At 41.1% G+C, this 16,527-nt stretch overlaps 1 protein-coding gene across 1 annotated transcript in view; it reads right to left on the bottom strand.

Annotated features, from left to right (window-relative positions):
• The window catches only part of ELL (elongation factor for RNA polymerase II), a 150,723-nt gene extending 134,717 nt beyond the window's left edge, over positions 1-16,006 (bottom strand). The window contains exon 1 of the mRNA XM_036763604.1: positions 15,842-16,006. Within this exon, the coding sequence (XP_036619499.1) occupies positions 15,842-15,976 (135 nt within the window). The 5' untranslated portion in view covers positions 15,977-16,006. The remainder of the gene's footprint in view (positions 1-15,841) is intronic.
• Between the last annotated feature and the right edge of the window lie 521 nt (positions 16,007-16,527).

Raw genomic sequence — 16,527 nt, forward strand, 5'->3', positions numbered from 1 at the left:
AAATGAACAAATGCCTTCTAACTTAACAGCTTTGATACAGCAACTTTTCCGAAAATACTGTAACTTGTCTGTATTATGTTTCAATCAATAATAATTTTACAAATCTTTCCTTAGTAATCCCATTTTACAGACACATAAACTAAGGCCTGCAAAAGAAAAATTACTTCTTAGTGTCACGTAGCTAATAAATGTCAAGAGCATGGCTGTTCTTGATCCACTTAATGTAGACACTATAGTCAAAAGAGGCTAGTTTACAAAGCATCTTGCATTCATTATTTCATTAGATCTTCACAAACTCCCCTCAAGGAAGTGAAGCAGAGATTATTATTCCCACTTGGAAATTAAGAATACAGATTCAGAGAGATAAAGCAAATTATACAAGGTTACAAGGCTAACAGGGCCATGACTTCAAACCATTATCCTTCTGATTTAGATCCAACGCTCTTTACAACACAAAGGCTACCACATTTTATTCAATTATTTCATCAAAACAAGAATATTTTCCTAAAGGACTAGTCTGACCACACCACCCCTCTACTGAATAAATTAAAGTGGCTCCTTATTACTTGCAGGATCAAATATAAAATCCTCTGAGTTCTCAAAGGAAGAACTGCAAACTATTAACAATCATATGAAAGAATGTCCAAATATCTAATAAGAGAAATGCAAATCAAAACAACCCTAGGCTTTCAATTCATACCCAGCAAAGTGGCAAAGATGGAAATAGTCAATGTCAGAAGGACTATAAAAAGTCAAGAACACTAGTGCATTGTTGGTGGAATTGAGAAATGGTACAACTAGTACATTGTAAAAAGAAATTTGAAATTATGCAAAAAATGTGATTGAAATGTCCATACCCTTTGATCCAGAGAATCTTCTGCTTGGCATATACTCCAAGGAAGTCAATGACAAAAAAGAAAGGTTCCATCAAGACACACCAAAATATTCCCAGCAGCACTTTTTGTGATAGCAAAGAACTAGAAACAAAGTAGATGCCCATAAACTGTGGAATGGCTAAATGAATTGTGATACATGAATGTAATGGAATATTGTGTTGTAAGAGATCATGAGCATAATGAATATAGAGACTCATGGCAACTACATGAACTGATATAGAATGAAGCACAGCCAAGGATACGATATTCAGCATCCACAACAAGGTAAAAGGAGGGAAAAAACCTACCACAAAATAATTAAAAATGAAAATTGAAAAGTTACAAAGAACAAATTTGGCCCCAAAGGAGATATGAAAAAACATTTCTCCTCAACTCTTTACAGGAATGTGGGGGAGAGTATACAGGTGTGGAATCTATGTTTTAGATGTATAGGTTGATTTTGCTGAATTTTTTTTCTCTTGCTTTTTTTATTTCTAAAATAAGTCTTTGTTATAAGAGACAACTCTCTGGAAAACTAGAGAGAAAGGTATACAGGGGAAATCTGGGGCCATGTGAAAACAAAAGACAGCAATAAAAAAACTTTTTAAATAAAAAAATCCTCTAGTTGGCATTTAAAGCCCATCACAACCTGGACCCTTCCTACCTTACCTTTTCAGTCTTCTTACACTTTACTCACTTCTTTATCTTCAGCCACTAGTTTCCCTGGCTTCCTTCAGGGCTCAGTTTAAATCCCACCTTCTGCTATGACCTTTGTCAGTTCCATCTCACATAGCAATTGCCCTCCAGTATTACCTTCCATTTACACTGTATCTATCTTGTATGTATATAATTATTGTATATTGTCTCTGCCATTAGAATGTGAACTAGAAAGAAGGAATTGAGTTTTTGCCTTTCTTTGTATCCCTAGAACTTAGCAGAATAACTGGCACACAGTAAGCCCTTAATAAATGTTTTTTGAAAGCTATGGTATATGTGATGGAATATTACTGTGCTCTAAGAAATGATGAAAGGGGATAGTTTCAGAGAAACTTGGAAAGATTTATGTGAACTGAAACAGAGTGAAGTAAGCAATGACAGCCATATGGTAAAAACACACAGCATAATGATCAGCCTCCACTTCAAAGGATTAATAACGAAACAGGATACCCACACCTCCTGATAGAGAAGCAGAGGGCCAAATGAGATCTTTTTATTGGACACAACTAATACGGAAATTGGTTTTGCTTGACTGTCGTCAAGTTGTTTCAGTCATGTCATGCCCGATTCTTCATGACCCCATCTGGAGTTTCCTTGAGTGGTTTGCCGCTTCCTTCTCCAGTTTGACAGATAAGGAAACTGAGGCAAACGGGGTTAAGTTATTTGCCCAGAGTCACACAGCTAGTATCTGAGGCCATATGTGAATTCAGGAAGATGAACCTTCCTGACTCCAGGCACTCCACCACCTAAATGCCTTGACGTACTACATACATGGCAATATATGTACTATATATAGCAATAGGGTTTCTGTTTTTATCTCATTTTCATTTGAGGAATGGAAGGCTGTGGTAAGAGGGAACAAAGGTGGATTACTGCTGATTGAACAAAAATAAAACGTAATTTTAAAAAATTGATAAATACTTGTTGGCTGACTTGTTGACTATTGAAATTTCTTAGAACCTACTTTTCCAAGCAGAACTGGTAAGAAAAAACAAACACAACAACTTCTCACCAGAAAGTATCTTTGCTCTTAATATGGCAATGGGTAAACTACTTTAGGTTGTAGCAATCTCATCATTTCCAAATTCCTACAAACCAGAGAAGAAATTCAAAAGCATGGTTGGTAAGCAGCTGGAGCTTCATGGACAAGACAGGAAGACAGAGGCATATGATAATTAGAGAAATTCCTCTTATAGCCAGACATTTTTCCTCCAAAAGCCAAAAAGGGAAGCCACTGAGCAAACCTGGAAAGAAAGAACAACTCTATTTGTATAAAAACTGTGGTGTCGGAATCCACCCCAGAGTAATATCAGACCTCAGCAGAAGGATGGGATACTAATCTATACTGATCCCTATCCTCCAAAATGAAATGACATTTCAAAAGGAAATTACTCCCCTACCATCAGAGGAAAGGCCAACAGGGATCAGATAACAGTGCTCCTGGGCCAGCAAAGGGCAGAGAAAAACAAGAGGGCAACAAGGAGGTGAGAACACTCATTGCTTTATACAGAAAATTTAGATGCTCAAAAAGCCCAAACTGCCTCCTGCACGACAGGCAGTTACAGTTGCACGGGCAAGGCACTTGTCCAAGGCAAAGATAGCATAAATGCATCTTCAAAAATTAGTTTCTCCATTCCCAAAGGGCCATAAAACTGTACATACCCTTTGACCCAGTAATACCAGTATAAGATTTGCATCCCAAAGAGATCAAAGGAAAAGGAAAAGGTGCTATATACACAAAATTATTTAGAGTAGCTCTTTTTGTGGTGGCAAAGAACTGGAGATTGAAGGAATGTCCATCCTTTGGAGAATGTCTGAAGAAGTTGGGGTATATGGTTGTGATGGAATACTATTGTGCTATAAGAAATCATGAGGAGGTTGCTCTCAGAAAAACCTGGAAAGACTAGCATGAGCTGATGAAAACTGAAATGAGTAGAACCAGGAGAATATTGTACACAGTGACAACAGTACTGTAACAATGATCAACTGGGAAAGACTCAGCAATACAATGAACCAAGACAATTCTTTCTTACAATGAAAAATGCTATCCATCTCCAAAGAAAGAACTGATGGAATCGGAGTACAGATTGAAGCATTTTTTTTTACTTCATTTTTCTTGGGTTTTTTTGGTCTGTATTTTCTTTCACCATATGACTAATACGGAAATATGTTTTGCATGACTGCACACATATAACCTATATCAAATTGCTTGCCTTCTCAATGGGCATGGGGGGGAAGGAAGGAAAAAGGAAGAGATTTTGGAACTCAAAATTTTAAAAAATAAATGTTAAAAATTGTTTTTACATGTTATTGGGGAAAAATAAAATATTAAATAGAAAATAAGAATGTTAGAAAACAATAGAAAAAATTAGCTCCTAAAAATATAAAATAAAATAAAAACTGTCTCACAGTGGGGCTGGGGAAAAAAGCATATCATAGGTGAGGTGGGGGGGTCTCCTTTTCTGAAATAATTTACTGAAAACATTTGTGGGAAAAAAAGTCAAAAATAAACTGGTTTCTAGCATATTCCATGGTAATAATAGCCAATGATAACATAGAGCTCACTATGTGCCAGGGGTTGTTAATCTCATTTGATCTTCACAACAACCCTAGGAGAGAGGTGCTATTATTATGCTCATTTTATAGTTGAGGAAACTCAGGCAGACAGAGGTGAAGTGACTTGCCCAGGGTCACGCAGCTAGGAAGTGTTGGAGGCCAGATTCGAACGCAGGTTATCCTGACTCCAAAACCAGCACCCTATCCACTGTGCTACCTAGCTGCTGGAGTAACAGCTCGTGTCAGAAAGGGAAAAGGACTAAAACCTATCTCTTATAAGCTAATCATGAGGCTCAGAAGAGAAAACGTAACTCAAGAATTTTACACCCATAAAATACCATGTATGAAGGGTCCCAGTACATCTTTCATGATCTATCGACTTTATCCTCCATTTATCCACGATTCCCTCAAGCTCAAAATGAAATCCAAGCACTTCTGCCTGGCCTTCAATGCCCTCCCACATTCTGACCCTCTCTTCTCACTCAGCCACCCTTCCAGAGAGCTGTTCTCCACCTTTCCTTTAACTCGCCCTGCCCCCCCCAGGCCAGAAGGCACTCACTCTTCCTAACAAGGGCCTCTTGCCGAAATCCTTTGAAAATACCCATTCAAATGTCACCTCCTCCATAGGGTCTTCCCAGCCCCGTCCAGGTAATGGGATTTTCTCCCTGAAACATCACTTAGCATTTTGCCTGCACTTCTCCATACTATACTAATCATGAACAATTTTGTATGTGTTAAATCCCCTACCAGGTTCATGAATGCAAGGCCAGAATCTATATTTTCATGTCATAGAGGTCCAGTTCATGTCTATTAAGTAATATGTATATAAAATGTGCAATAATGCATAATTTTGTCTATTAGAGTGTGATTTTCTACTTCATGAAGCTTATTATCTGGACACATACCAGAAAGCATTAGAATTGCTTATGGAAATACTTTTCATAACTCTAGTATGGCAGCCAGGTGGTACAGTGCAGAGTGCTGAACTTGGAATCAGGAAAACCAGAGTTCAAATCCTGCCTCAGATACTTAATACATCTGTATTTCATTCTTCTCCTGGCTCTATCTACTGACTCTCCAGACTTCATCATCCATGCCTCAGCTGCCTTCTCCCACTGCTGAGTTCCTCCTGAAGTTACCATTTTGGGGAGGGACTTTCAGTCCAGACTGAACTATGGAAACAGCAGGAGGTCACAAAAAGACAGATGCTCAAACTAGGTATTATCCCCTAGAATTGAGCAAAACTCAACACTAACATAAAGTCTAAAGACAAGAAGGAGGCTGGAAAACAGAACAAATAAAAAAATAACCCAACCATAAAGAGCTACTAGGGTGACACAGAAGCTCAAGACACAAACACAGAATAAGGTAATTCTTGAAAACAACTACAAACAATGCCTCAAAGAAAAATGTAGATTAGACACAAGCATAAGAATACTTAGAAGAGTTAAAGCAGTCAAGACAAAGGGGGAGCAAAAAAAAAATTTAAACCAAATAAGAGCAGTAAAGGAAAAAAATTGAAAAAGAAATGTTACGCAAGAAAGTTATGAAAAGCAAAAGTAATAATACCTTTGTAAAAGGGTACAAAACATTTCTAAAGATAACTCCTTAAAGACTAGAACTAGCCATATGACTCTAAGAGAAATCAAGAAATAAAGGCAAAAGACTAAAAAAAAATTACAACATTTTAAAAATAGACTATATTCTAAGTCCTCTACTTCCTAATAGTGGTAGCTGCTAAATCTTGTATGATCCTGACTGTGCTTCCATGGTCAATTTTGAATTCTTTCTTTCTGCATGCTTGCAGTATTTTCTCCTTGACCCACAAGTTCTTGCCAGAGTCACACAAAAATTTAGTGGAAGAATCAGAATTAAAAGTAATATCTGATTCCCAGTCCAAGGCTCTTCAATTCTCTCACAAAAAAGCATTTATTAAGTACCTACTTATTATGTGTCAGGCACTGTGCTACGCGCTGGTGATACCCAAAAAAGAAAAAAAAATGAAAAGTCCTCACCCTCAAGGAACTTATCTTCTACTGAAGGAAGATAATATATAAAAATACAAATCAAATTTGGGGGAGAGAAATGGTAACAACTAGAGCAGACCAAGAAAAGCTGACATCAAGAATATGACACCTAAAGTGAGACACAAATGATTATTTACCATATTATGTTTCAGGAAAACAACTTGACTTATATTAAATCTGAAGTCCCATAATAAGGCTCTTTAACAGACCAGGGTACCACTGAATTAAAGTACTCGCCATGCTCTGAAATGATATATGAGGCCCAATAGATGTGCAATGCCTCAGAACAAAATAGTCACTATCAGAAAAGTATTTCTCTTCTTAAAAAAAAAAAAGTATCACATACTGTGTTGTCAGGGGGTCTTCCTAAACCTTCTTGAAGGAAAAATCTATGCATTAATGTAAAACTTAATCTGAGGGTTATAACAACGTTGTCTGTCTTCAAAGATTTTAACAAAACAAAATGTGATTCTAAAACCAACCATAATTAAGATGGTCACAAAAACTCCAAATGGGTACCAGGGACCAAGGCAGTGTAGTATGTTCAGTTCTAGGCTCATTTTGGAAGAGATATGGACAAGGTGCTTCATTCAGAAAAAGATGACCTATAGAGGGTGTTGAGAATAATGCCAGAAGGTGATCAGTTAAAGGAATTGGTGATATTTAGCCTGCTGGAGAAAATAGGGAAGGGGAGTGGGGGGACATGAGAGAACTTCCAGACCCAAGAATATGAACTCTGTCTTCAAACACCTATGGGATAATCAGAGAGAAGAAAGTAACTTTTTACTCTGGTTTCAAAGGTAAGAACCAGAAAGAGTGAGCAAGAGTGACAAAAATGAAGATAAGAAGGCACCTGAGAAGGAAATTCATAAAACAAGCTGCTTATTTTATTAATTTCCCAATCACTGGTCATCTCTAAGTAGAGGGTCAATAATCATAATGTCAAGGAAAGGAAATATAGAATGATGCAAAGAGCTGAACGTGGAGTAAGCAGAGATCTAAAGTCTAATCTTGCTTCCCAAAATTACTAGCTGTGTGACCCATTGGCAAGTCACAATCTCTTGGGCTTCGGTTTTCTTATCTATAAAACCACATTAAAATTCGTGTACCTACCCTAACAGGGTTGTTCTGAGGATCAAATGACACTGTTATGAGGAGCAAATAAGATAAAGCTTTCTGTAAATATTTAAAAGCTATGTAAAATGTCAGCTATGTTGTAGAGAAGATTCATGCTTCAAGCTGAGGCTGGACTAGAACACCCCAGAGGTTATTCCCAACTCGTTAAGAGTCTACAACTCTAAATGTCATAGTTTAATTCAACGTTCATTTTAAAAGTCTGTATTCATTCTACTTGTTAATGGAAAAAGCAAAAACTGAATGAAAAATTAAAACTCACAGTTAAATGGAGGTTGTTATTTCAACCCAGCCCCCATGAATATGAACACACCTACCAAAAGACCTCTTAACAGTCCTCTGGGTCTAGCTCTGGCCAGACTGAGCAGCTGGTGTGAATCCAAGCTTTACCTGGGCTTGCCCAGCTGTGCTCTCCTTGTTTCCTCTTGTGTCTGATTAGCTAGCAGAACCAGAAAGCTAGCCAAAATGTATCTCTCCCATGGATCAGCTGGCACAGACTGATATTACAGTGACGCATAAAATCTTTTTTCCTTCCCCTTTTACAAATGTGCACCAACAAACAGTAAAGATTTTAAGATAAGTTTTCTGAACTATTGGATTGCTGGTTCATCTCTTCCCTCCAACACAGGGGTAGCTGGTTGGAGGGAGAGTATCTATTACTACAAAGGTGGGGACCCTGCAGCCTCAGGCCACACATAGCCTTCTAGGTCCCTGGGTTCAGCCTTTTGACTGAGTCCAAGTTTTACACAACAAATCCTTTTATTAAGGGGATCTGTTCTGCAAAGTTTGGATTTAGTCAAAGGGCCTCCCTTGAGGACCTCGAGGGCCACAGCTTTTCCACCCTTGGATGAACTTGGTTTTTAAAAATATTTTGATAATTGTATTTCCAATAAAATTAGTTTCCTTTGTAATCCTATGTTTTGTATTTGATGCATTTAAAAACAGGAGTGTGAGGAGTCTAGGTCCACAGGCTTCATCAGACTGTTAACAAGGCCAGGACACCAAAAAAAATCTCAGACCTCCTACTCTAACAAATAAAGTTTGGATGCACAAAGGATCCAGCATTTAAAATCCAGCCTCACATTCCACACTTTGGTAACCTCTGAACACCCTTATCAAGGAATATTTATGAAAGTTATCTGGGCGTTTGTTTTACACTCCTACTAGACTTTAACTTTCATCATGGAAGAGACTGGGTCTTACATAAATTCTATCTTTCCTGCACCTAACACAGTGAAGGCATATAAACGTTTGCTGAATGAAGGATTCTTTAATAACAGCTCACATTTATATCATGCCTTCCGGTTTAACAAAGTATTTCTTCACAACAACCCTGTGAGACAGAGTATAAGTACTATAATAATCACTTTTCAAAGGCATAAATAAACTGATCAGACCAAGCTCACATGGCCAGAATTGGGAGTGGAGTTCCAGGTCTTCTGATTTCTCTTTTAATTACATCACATTGCTTCTCCTATTAAAAGAAACTCAATTGTAGCATAAACTCTACTTCCCCACAAACAAGGAAGAGAGGAACAGCCCTGGACTGGGAGTCAGAAGACCCAGGTTTGAGATTCCACCTCCTATTAGTCATGCAACCTGTCAATCTATACACCTCCAAGAGCCACAATTTCCTCATCTGTAAAATGGGGATAATACTACTTACATCACCTACCACATAAAGGTGTTGTGAGGCAAGTGTTTTGGAAACCTTAAAACACTATAGAAATTAGAATTATGACTATTGGAAGCACGTTACAAGCTGCTGATACCTTTCCTGTCTTTACAAACTTTCTTGAAATAAGAAGGCACTGTTCTTTCAAAAGTGCTTGAAATGGGCTGCCCATTATGACGATGAATCAGTCAATGGCAAGCTAAATTTCAACTTGGCTGGAGATGGGGCAAGCCATTTAAGATATAATTAGCAGCAGAGCAAAGTGTGTTCCACACCATTTAAGACACAGGGTTTCTCTGATATTTGTATTCAGTAAAGAAGCAGACAAATCCAGATATTTTTTAAAGGTAAAATGATAAAATAACCAAATTCTTAATTGCACTGTCAGGCCACCAAATAAAATATATAGAGCCACATACACATATTTTTCTCTCTTAAAATGTTGTTTTGTGATTGGTAGTCTACTCCCAACACAACCATAAATCACTTTAGATGTAAATTATAGTCAGTTTCTTCTCATACAATTTTCAGAGAAAACTATCAATAACTTGTGCAAATTTTAATTACATTAAGATATGGTAGAAATAATATTCTTTTAATAATGAAAGAACAGTCCTCAACGTTCTTAAGGCACAATATTAAATAACGGAAAGGAACTTTGCAAGAACTGCCACATTCAAGCCAATTTTTCCCTCAATACTTAATGGAACTGAATTTTAGCAATCAAGTATTTTCTGATGCTACTGAATTCAAAGGAAAAAAGCAGCAGACAACACAGAAGATATTTATTCACTCAATGTACAAACTAGGTTGCTCTACCCCAAAGAATCATTCACCAATGTCACAACCTGTAGTGATATCCAAACTGCTTCCAGTACGATGAACTATGGCAGGCCTAATGAATCAAAAAGAGAGACAAAGCTCAGAGAAAGCTGATTACACACAAGTGCCTAAATAATCAACTCTGCTGCAAACTCTCCTCTAGGATCACAGTGACTTAATCAGTATTTCTCTCTCACAGAGCTCACCTTCCTGAAACCATTGGACCCAGAACTTACAGGTATTTAATCCGCTACACGACTACAGCACATTGCTTTCAAATACCCACTCTGAAACATATAATCAGTTTTCAGAATACTCTGGAACAGCTAAACTGGAAAACAATGTCCTTTATACCAAATAATTGGAAAGTATCAGCTTAATTCAAAGACAGACTGTGGTGCAGTAGAAAGAAAACTAAACTAAGAGGAGAGTCCTGGGTCCAAGACTGGATTCCTCCACTTTCTAGCAACATGATCTTCTAGCCTTTGCCTCAGATAATACTTGCACAAAGATGTAAAAGGGAAAGAACTGAAAACACTGAATAAATGTGAGTTTTATTTCAATCAATATACTCTCAAATGGATCTGTGATCTCATCAACTTGGGAGTTCCATCCAACTTGTGAAGACTGAAACCCATCTATGCCTTACTATATAGCCTACCAGACTTCTGTTATGTTATTCCGAATCCCATGCCACAGGGAATCCAACCAACATACTGGAGATCTTCCTTGATTTCAAGAAACATCTTCCACTTCAGTCTTCTGCCACTGTCTCAGCATGGCATGGAGTAGATTCTGAGCTCTCAAAGGTCATGCCAACAGAATGAAAGCTTGGGAAGGTCCTATCCAAGCTAGAAAGGCTGTGAGTAACCACAGACAAATGTCTGCGTCTGTCATCAGAAGACAAGCCAGGTCCAGGAAAGTTCATCATCAGAGGAGTTAGCCGCCAAATGGTAGTGGAACCACAGCACCTTATGAAGACCATCTACTTAGGAGCGAAGAGATGGCAATCACCACTGCTGAAGTGCCCAAATCAAATAAAACATTCCACTAAAGAATTAAGAAACAGGATGTAGCCATTAACATGTGCCCTTCAGCTACATTCCTTGATCTTAAAGAACAAAAATAAGAATGGATGATTTCTACAGCTGGGAGATCCTGAAACCTGTAAACTGTGCTATGTCAACAGGACTGGATTCTCCAACTTTTTAAGTGGGAGGCCACCACAGCATGTCACATAGCTCTGTAGTATAGGCTGTCACAGATGCATCTGAAGCCCCCATATATTTTGGCTCAAAAAATATCAATCATCTAAAAAAGTAGGGAGCACACTCAACTTTCCAAGTAAAGAGTACTCAGGAAGTAAAAACTCGACTGTACCATCATTGCCAGACTTAGTCCCTCATTTCATTGGCAACAACATTCATAAGGTTAAAGGTATGCATAATAATGTGTGATGAAGAAGATCGAAAATGCTAACCAAGCTTACTGGGATATCAATGAGTGGGAGACAAATGGAAGCTAATTTAGGATTTCCCTGCCTGTGCCCTAGCTGACTTATGCAGCAGGCCCACACACTTTAGGAGAACAGATCTGAAACCACTAACCAAGCTAATTCCTAGAACATTCATTCTACAAATATTTACTGAGTGCCTTTTATGGGTAACACATCAGCTGGTTTTTGGTTTGTTTTGTTTTTTTTAGTTTGGTTTTGTTAGGGAGGGGGAAATACAAAGATGAGCTAACACAGTCCTCAAGGTGCTTAAAATCTAGTAAGGGAGAAAGACTTGTAAAGAAACCAATCCATGCAGGAAACTGTAACTGCCCCATCTTAGTCAGACTACAGGGTCCTCTTTTCTTAAAAAATGGTATACAAATAACCACAATCTAGGGCAGGATTTTGCCATGAGAGAGAGATAAATGGAATTATAAATAGAGATATAAAAGGAGTTAAGACTAGGAAGAGAGACCTTTTCTTACTGAGGTAAATAGGAAAGGTTTCATAGAGGAGGCAGCATTTAAACTGGGCCCTGAACTGAAGAAACCTTTATAGATCATCTCCCCTATCTAAAGCTGGTAGTGATGTCTATATGAACTATTCAATGACTGACTTACAGTCCAAGCACGCAGAGAATCAAGCAAAGGACCAAACAGTCAACAACTGCAGATAAATACATGCTTATCTTTTCACAGGGCTCGATCCACTGCACTCTGCCTGGGTAAAAAAGCAGTGCAGATACCAAACTTTTTAAGTGACCAGTATAAAATTCCTACTTGCTTTTCAAATGGTTAAGATTGCAATTCATATCCACAAAAATATTTTAAAATGAAATTCAAAGGACAATGAACCTCCCTCTCATATATGCCAAGTTTTTTTAAAAAAAAGTTTACCTCAATAATAAGTAAATTATTTCCTGGTTTTCCTTTTGTTATGGAGAACCTGAAGACCAAGGCCTGCTGGAATTTGTTTACAGACCTATATGTGTGGTTTTTCATAACTGTTACCTGGTTACATACGCCAAGTCTTCAAGTCTCTTTTCAACTTCATTCACCTACAACCCATTAGTAAATGAGATTTTCTAAAGCCCAAGCTTAGATAGCACCCTCCTTCAGGCAGCATCCTCTGAATGCTCTTAAAAAGAAAAGATATAACAACAAACTCAGTTCAATATCAATTAAGGGCCTACTATACGCAAGGCACAGAATTCTCCACCCCTAGATTTCTCCTACAACTTCATTTAGATCAATATCCAAAATCAAGTTCTACTATCACAACTTTTCATTTAGTTGTCTAAATGTGATCTTCCACACTTGACTGCAAACTTGAGGGTAGAGCCTGTGCTTTACTTTTTCCTTTTTCCTAAGGAAAAAGGCTTAGAAGTAGCTAGGTCACCCAGTGGATAGAGTGCTGGGCCTGAAGTCAGAAAGATTAAATCCAAATCTGGATTCAGATCCTTTACCAGCTGTGTTCCCCTGGGCAAGTCGTTTAACCTTTCTGCCTCAGTTTCCTCATCTGTAAAATGGTACCTAGTAATACTACCATAGTACATAGTACAACAGTACCTCCCCCCAAGTATGGTGTGAGGACAGAATGAGATAATATCTGTAAAGCACTTACACAGTCCCTGGAGCACATAATAGGTGCTTAATAATGTTTGTTTCCTTCTTTCCTTATTACTGAATGTTTGCTAAACTCAATTCTGTGGCAAAGCTCATCATCATCTTTTATACCAGAGAAGGTATAAAAATAAGAATATTTCCCTCCCTTATCTGCAGTGGTCAGGGACTATGTGAAGTATCACATACAATACATGATACTGATGTCAGATTCAGCTGATGAACTGTCAGTTTTGCTGAGCTACTTTTTTTTTAATCTTTTAGACATTTTTGAAAATAAAAGTGATGTGAAGACAAAATGTGTCCAAAAAATATTTTAAAGAACAAATACTACAATTTCTGGGAGAAAGCTGAATTCAAATTTGGACTAAAAGACAGTGCCCAATCAAGACTTCAGAAGACTGACAATGAGGTTTGCCTCCTCTTGGCAGAGAAAGACTGTAGACTATAAGAAAAGAATAAGGGTTATCAGGCAAGGCCAATGTGTTTATCTGCTTTGCCTAACTGGACTTCTGTTAAAAGATGGAGAAGGGGAAAAGAGTTACTGGGAAGTGAGTAATATAAAAGATAATGACATTTTTTAAAACCCCAAGAAAATTTCATCTAAGGAATAAAACAAAATAAATTCAAAATTCAACACAACCTGTTACACAGAATCACTTTAGGCAGAATGAGTATTTTAAAGAAAACTTTAAAACCATTTCTGACCCTAGCAACTATTTGATACAAAGCTGATAAACACATTTAAATAAAGTCATGATAAAATATGATAAACCTAAAAGATTACCTTAACCCTCCGATTAAGATGATCCGGATGATCCAACTTAAGTTACGGAGTAAAACCCACACCCTAAATTAAAAATAGTAGCATGACAACATATGGTATATACATACACAAGCTGGCCATTTCTGATGAGTGAAACAGGTTAGGTGGCCAGGCAGCAGCCTCACCCGTACAGCCAGGTTAAGACAATGATGTACAGTTTGTTAGATAAAGCTAGGTCTTCCTAGTTTCACAAGGCTACAGAACCCTTTTAATAAGCCTCACAGGGTACTAAGTCCACAGTTTTATTTACATCACTAATGAATTCTCTACATCTGTTTCTAGGAAAGTTGCCTTAACTGCTGACTAGTTAGAAATACCTAGGACACCACCAAAACACAGATAAGATTTCGACACCTCATCTACAGAGTGGCCTGCTGTCATTCTGGAGAACCACTTAGTGGGGCAAAAACCTGCTTCCTAGGGAAGGGGGGGGGGACTAGCAGACGGTTGGAGGAAGGCAGGCAGCACAAATAAGGGCAATGAAATTTCCCAGCTTACCTGATGGTGCTAAACAAGTCTCCAGCAGGAAAGAAAGCAGCATTCCTTCCTAGTTAGTCTCTGCTCACACTCTCCCCACCCCCTCCACCATCACCCCAAAGGCAAAAGCTAAGTATGCCCTTTCTGGACAGGCAGCCAAACCTCCCTTGAATATGTGAGGTACCCTGAAAGAGAAGGTAGGAAGGAAGGTAGGAATCCCACCTAAGAATCTGGAAGAACGTCCTCTAGCCCTACACCTTTCTTCCCGAAAAGCATGGGACCCCTGGAAGCCAAAGCCTACCTGGCCTCCCTCAGTGAAGAAGAACCTGAAATTCCCTAGGAAGGAAGCTGGGGGTGGAAGGGAGGTACAGAATTAACCCTGTGAATTTCTACTGGAGGGAGGCACAAAGACAAGGAGGCCTACTTAACGAGCCTACAAACAACCTGAAGCCCGAACCACAGCCTCAAATTCTGGGCAGGAGCAGAAAAGGTCCTGGAAAATCTGGAAATACAGAGAAGAGGACTTCTGATCCTTTACTTAAGTGAAGGACTTTTAAAACAGGAAGAGCAAATAAATAAACAGGGATGGAAAATCGGGTCAGCAAAGGGCAGGGATTGGGAACCTGGGGTTTAGGACAACCCAAAGGGAAACTAGCCTTCACTTGGCTTCCCTTAAATGCCTAAAAGGGGGAGCGAGGCACCTCTGAGAGCAACCAAGAGGAAATGGCACCCCCTTCACCCTAGGAATCTTGGGGGAACCACAAGGATGAGAACCGGGTTCGATGGAATGGAAGAGAAGCGATCCACACACCCCACTGACCCCACCTACCCGCACCCCACCTCTGCTCAGCTGGGCACTGCAGCCCTGAAGGGCCGGGTCCCTGAGAAACATATGGCTGAAAGTGGGGTTAGAAGCGAGGAAGGGGAGCCCCCTCCTCCAGCCACTCTGTCCCGGAACTGAGCTAATTTGGGGAGTCAGGATAGCCCCGAGGGTGACGAACACCGACCACAAGCGTCCCTGTAGTTCCCTTCCGTAAGACAGAACCCCAAAATCTTCAGGAGCGAGCAGGGGACAACCCCGGGAGGCCAAGAAAACCTGTGGCCTCTAAGCTGGGGGGGGGGGCCGAGCCACGCAGACAAGGAGCCACGCAACCAAGGGGGCTGAGGCGGGGTCCAGACGGGCACCCCCACATGCCGCGGCAGCCCCCCAAAGCTGAGCGGTGATGGGAAAGGAAACTTCACGGATAAGCATATGGAGGAGACGGGAAAGGAGATCACCTGCTTGCCTTCCCCCGGCAGGACTCCATCAGCCCGGACAGCACCACAGGGAAAGGGGGGGAGGGGGGCAGCCCGAGACTACGGGGGCCCGGAAGGGGCGCCCGCCCGGCTAGGGGGGCGGGGGGAGCGGGACCCGGCGCGCGCTGGCGCTACTGCCCGTCACGGGGCGAGGGGAGAGGGGGCAGGGGGCCCCGCGTCGCCTCGGCCCCGGCGCGCGCCGGGCTCCGCTCGGTCCGGCTGAGGCGCCCCGGGGCGCGGGGAGCCCGGGAGAGCGGAGCCCAGGGGAGGGGAGGACGGGAGCCGGGGGAATGCTGGTGCCCCGAGCCGGAGCCCTCACCTGGCCGCCGCGGTAGCTCTCGAAGGCCCTTAGAGCGCTGTCCGTGAGCTTCACGTGGAATACCGACACCTTGCTGCCGTCGCTCACCCGCCCGCAAGACAGCCCGTAGCCCCGAGCTTCCTTCAGCGCCGCCATCTTGCGACCCTCTCCCCCGGGCCGGGCCGTGCGCCTGCGTCGTAGCCGCCTCGCCTCGGCCCCGCCCCTTCCCGGGGGCAGCGTGATTCATTATTCAGGAGGCACGGCCGGCGCCGAGGTCCTCGGCTGGGCTGCTCGGCTCGTGGAGGGGAGGAGGCAACAGGAGAAGGGGGCGGGGCATTCTGACAGCCGGGACGGGCGGGGAGGAGGGGGCGGCACCTCTCGAGGGGGCGTGGCCATGACAACCCTGCTGGCCGGGCATCTTGCCAAGCCGGGAGCCGCTGCAGACCCCAGGAAGAATGCGATTCTAGCGCCACTCGCCCTTCCCTATAGATTGGAAGCGCTTTGAGGGCAGGGGCTGCGTCTGCCCTAGGAAGCACTTATTAAATGCTCCTTGACTGTCCGACCGACCCACCGAGGGCAAGTGACTGGAGGAAAGTTACTGAGGGAGCTAGGATGTCAATCATCGATCAATAAACGTTTATTAAGCGTGCTGTGTGCCAGCCATCGAACCTTTAAGTGCTGGGGATACAAAAAAGGAAGCGCCTGCT

This window comes from Trichosurus vulpecula, chromosome 1, assembly GCF_011100635.1.
Source record: "Trichosurus vulpecula isolate mTriVul1 chromosome 1, mTriVul1.pri, whole genome shotgun sequence".
Classification (NCBI taxonomy): domain Eukaryota; kingdom Metazoa; phylum Chordata; class Mammalia; order Diprotodontia; family Phalangeridae; genus Trichosurus; species Trichosurus vulpecula.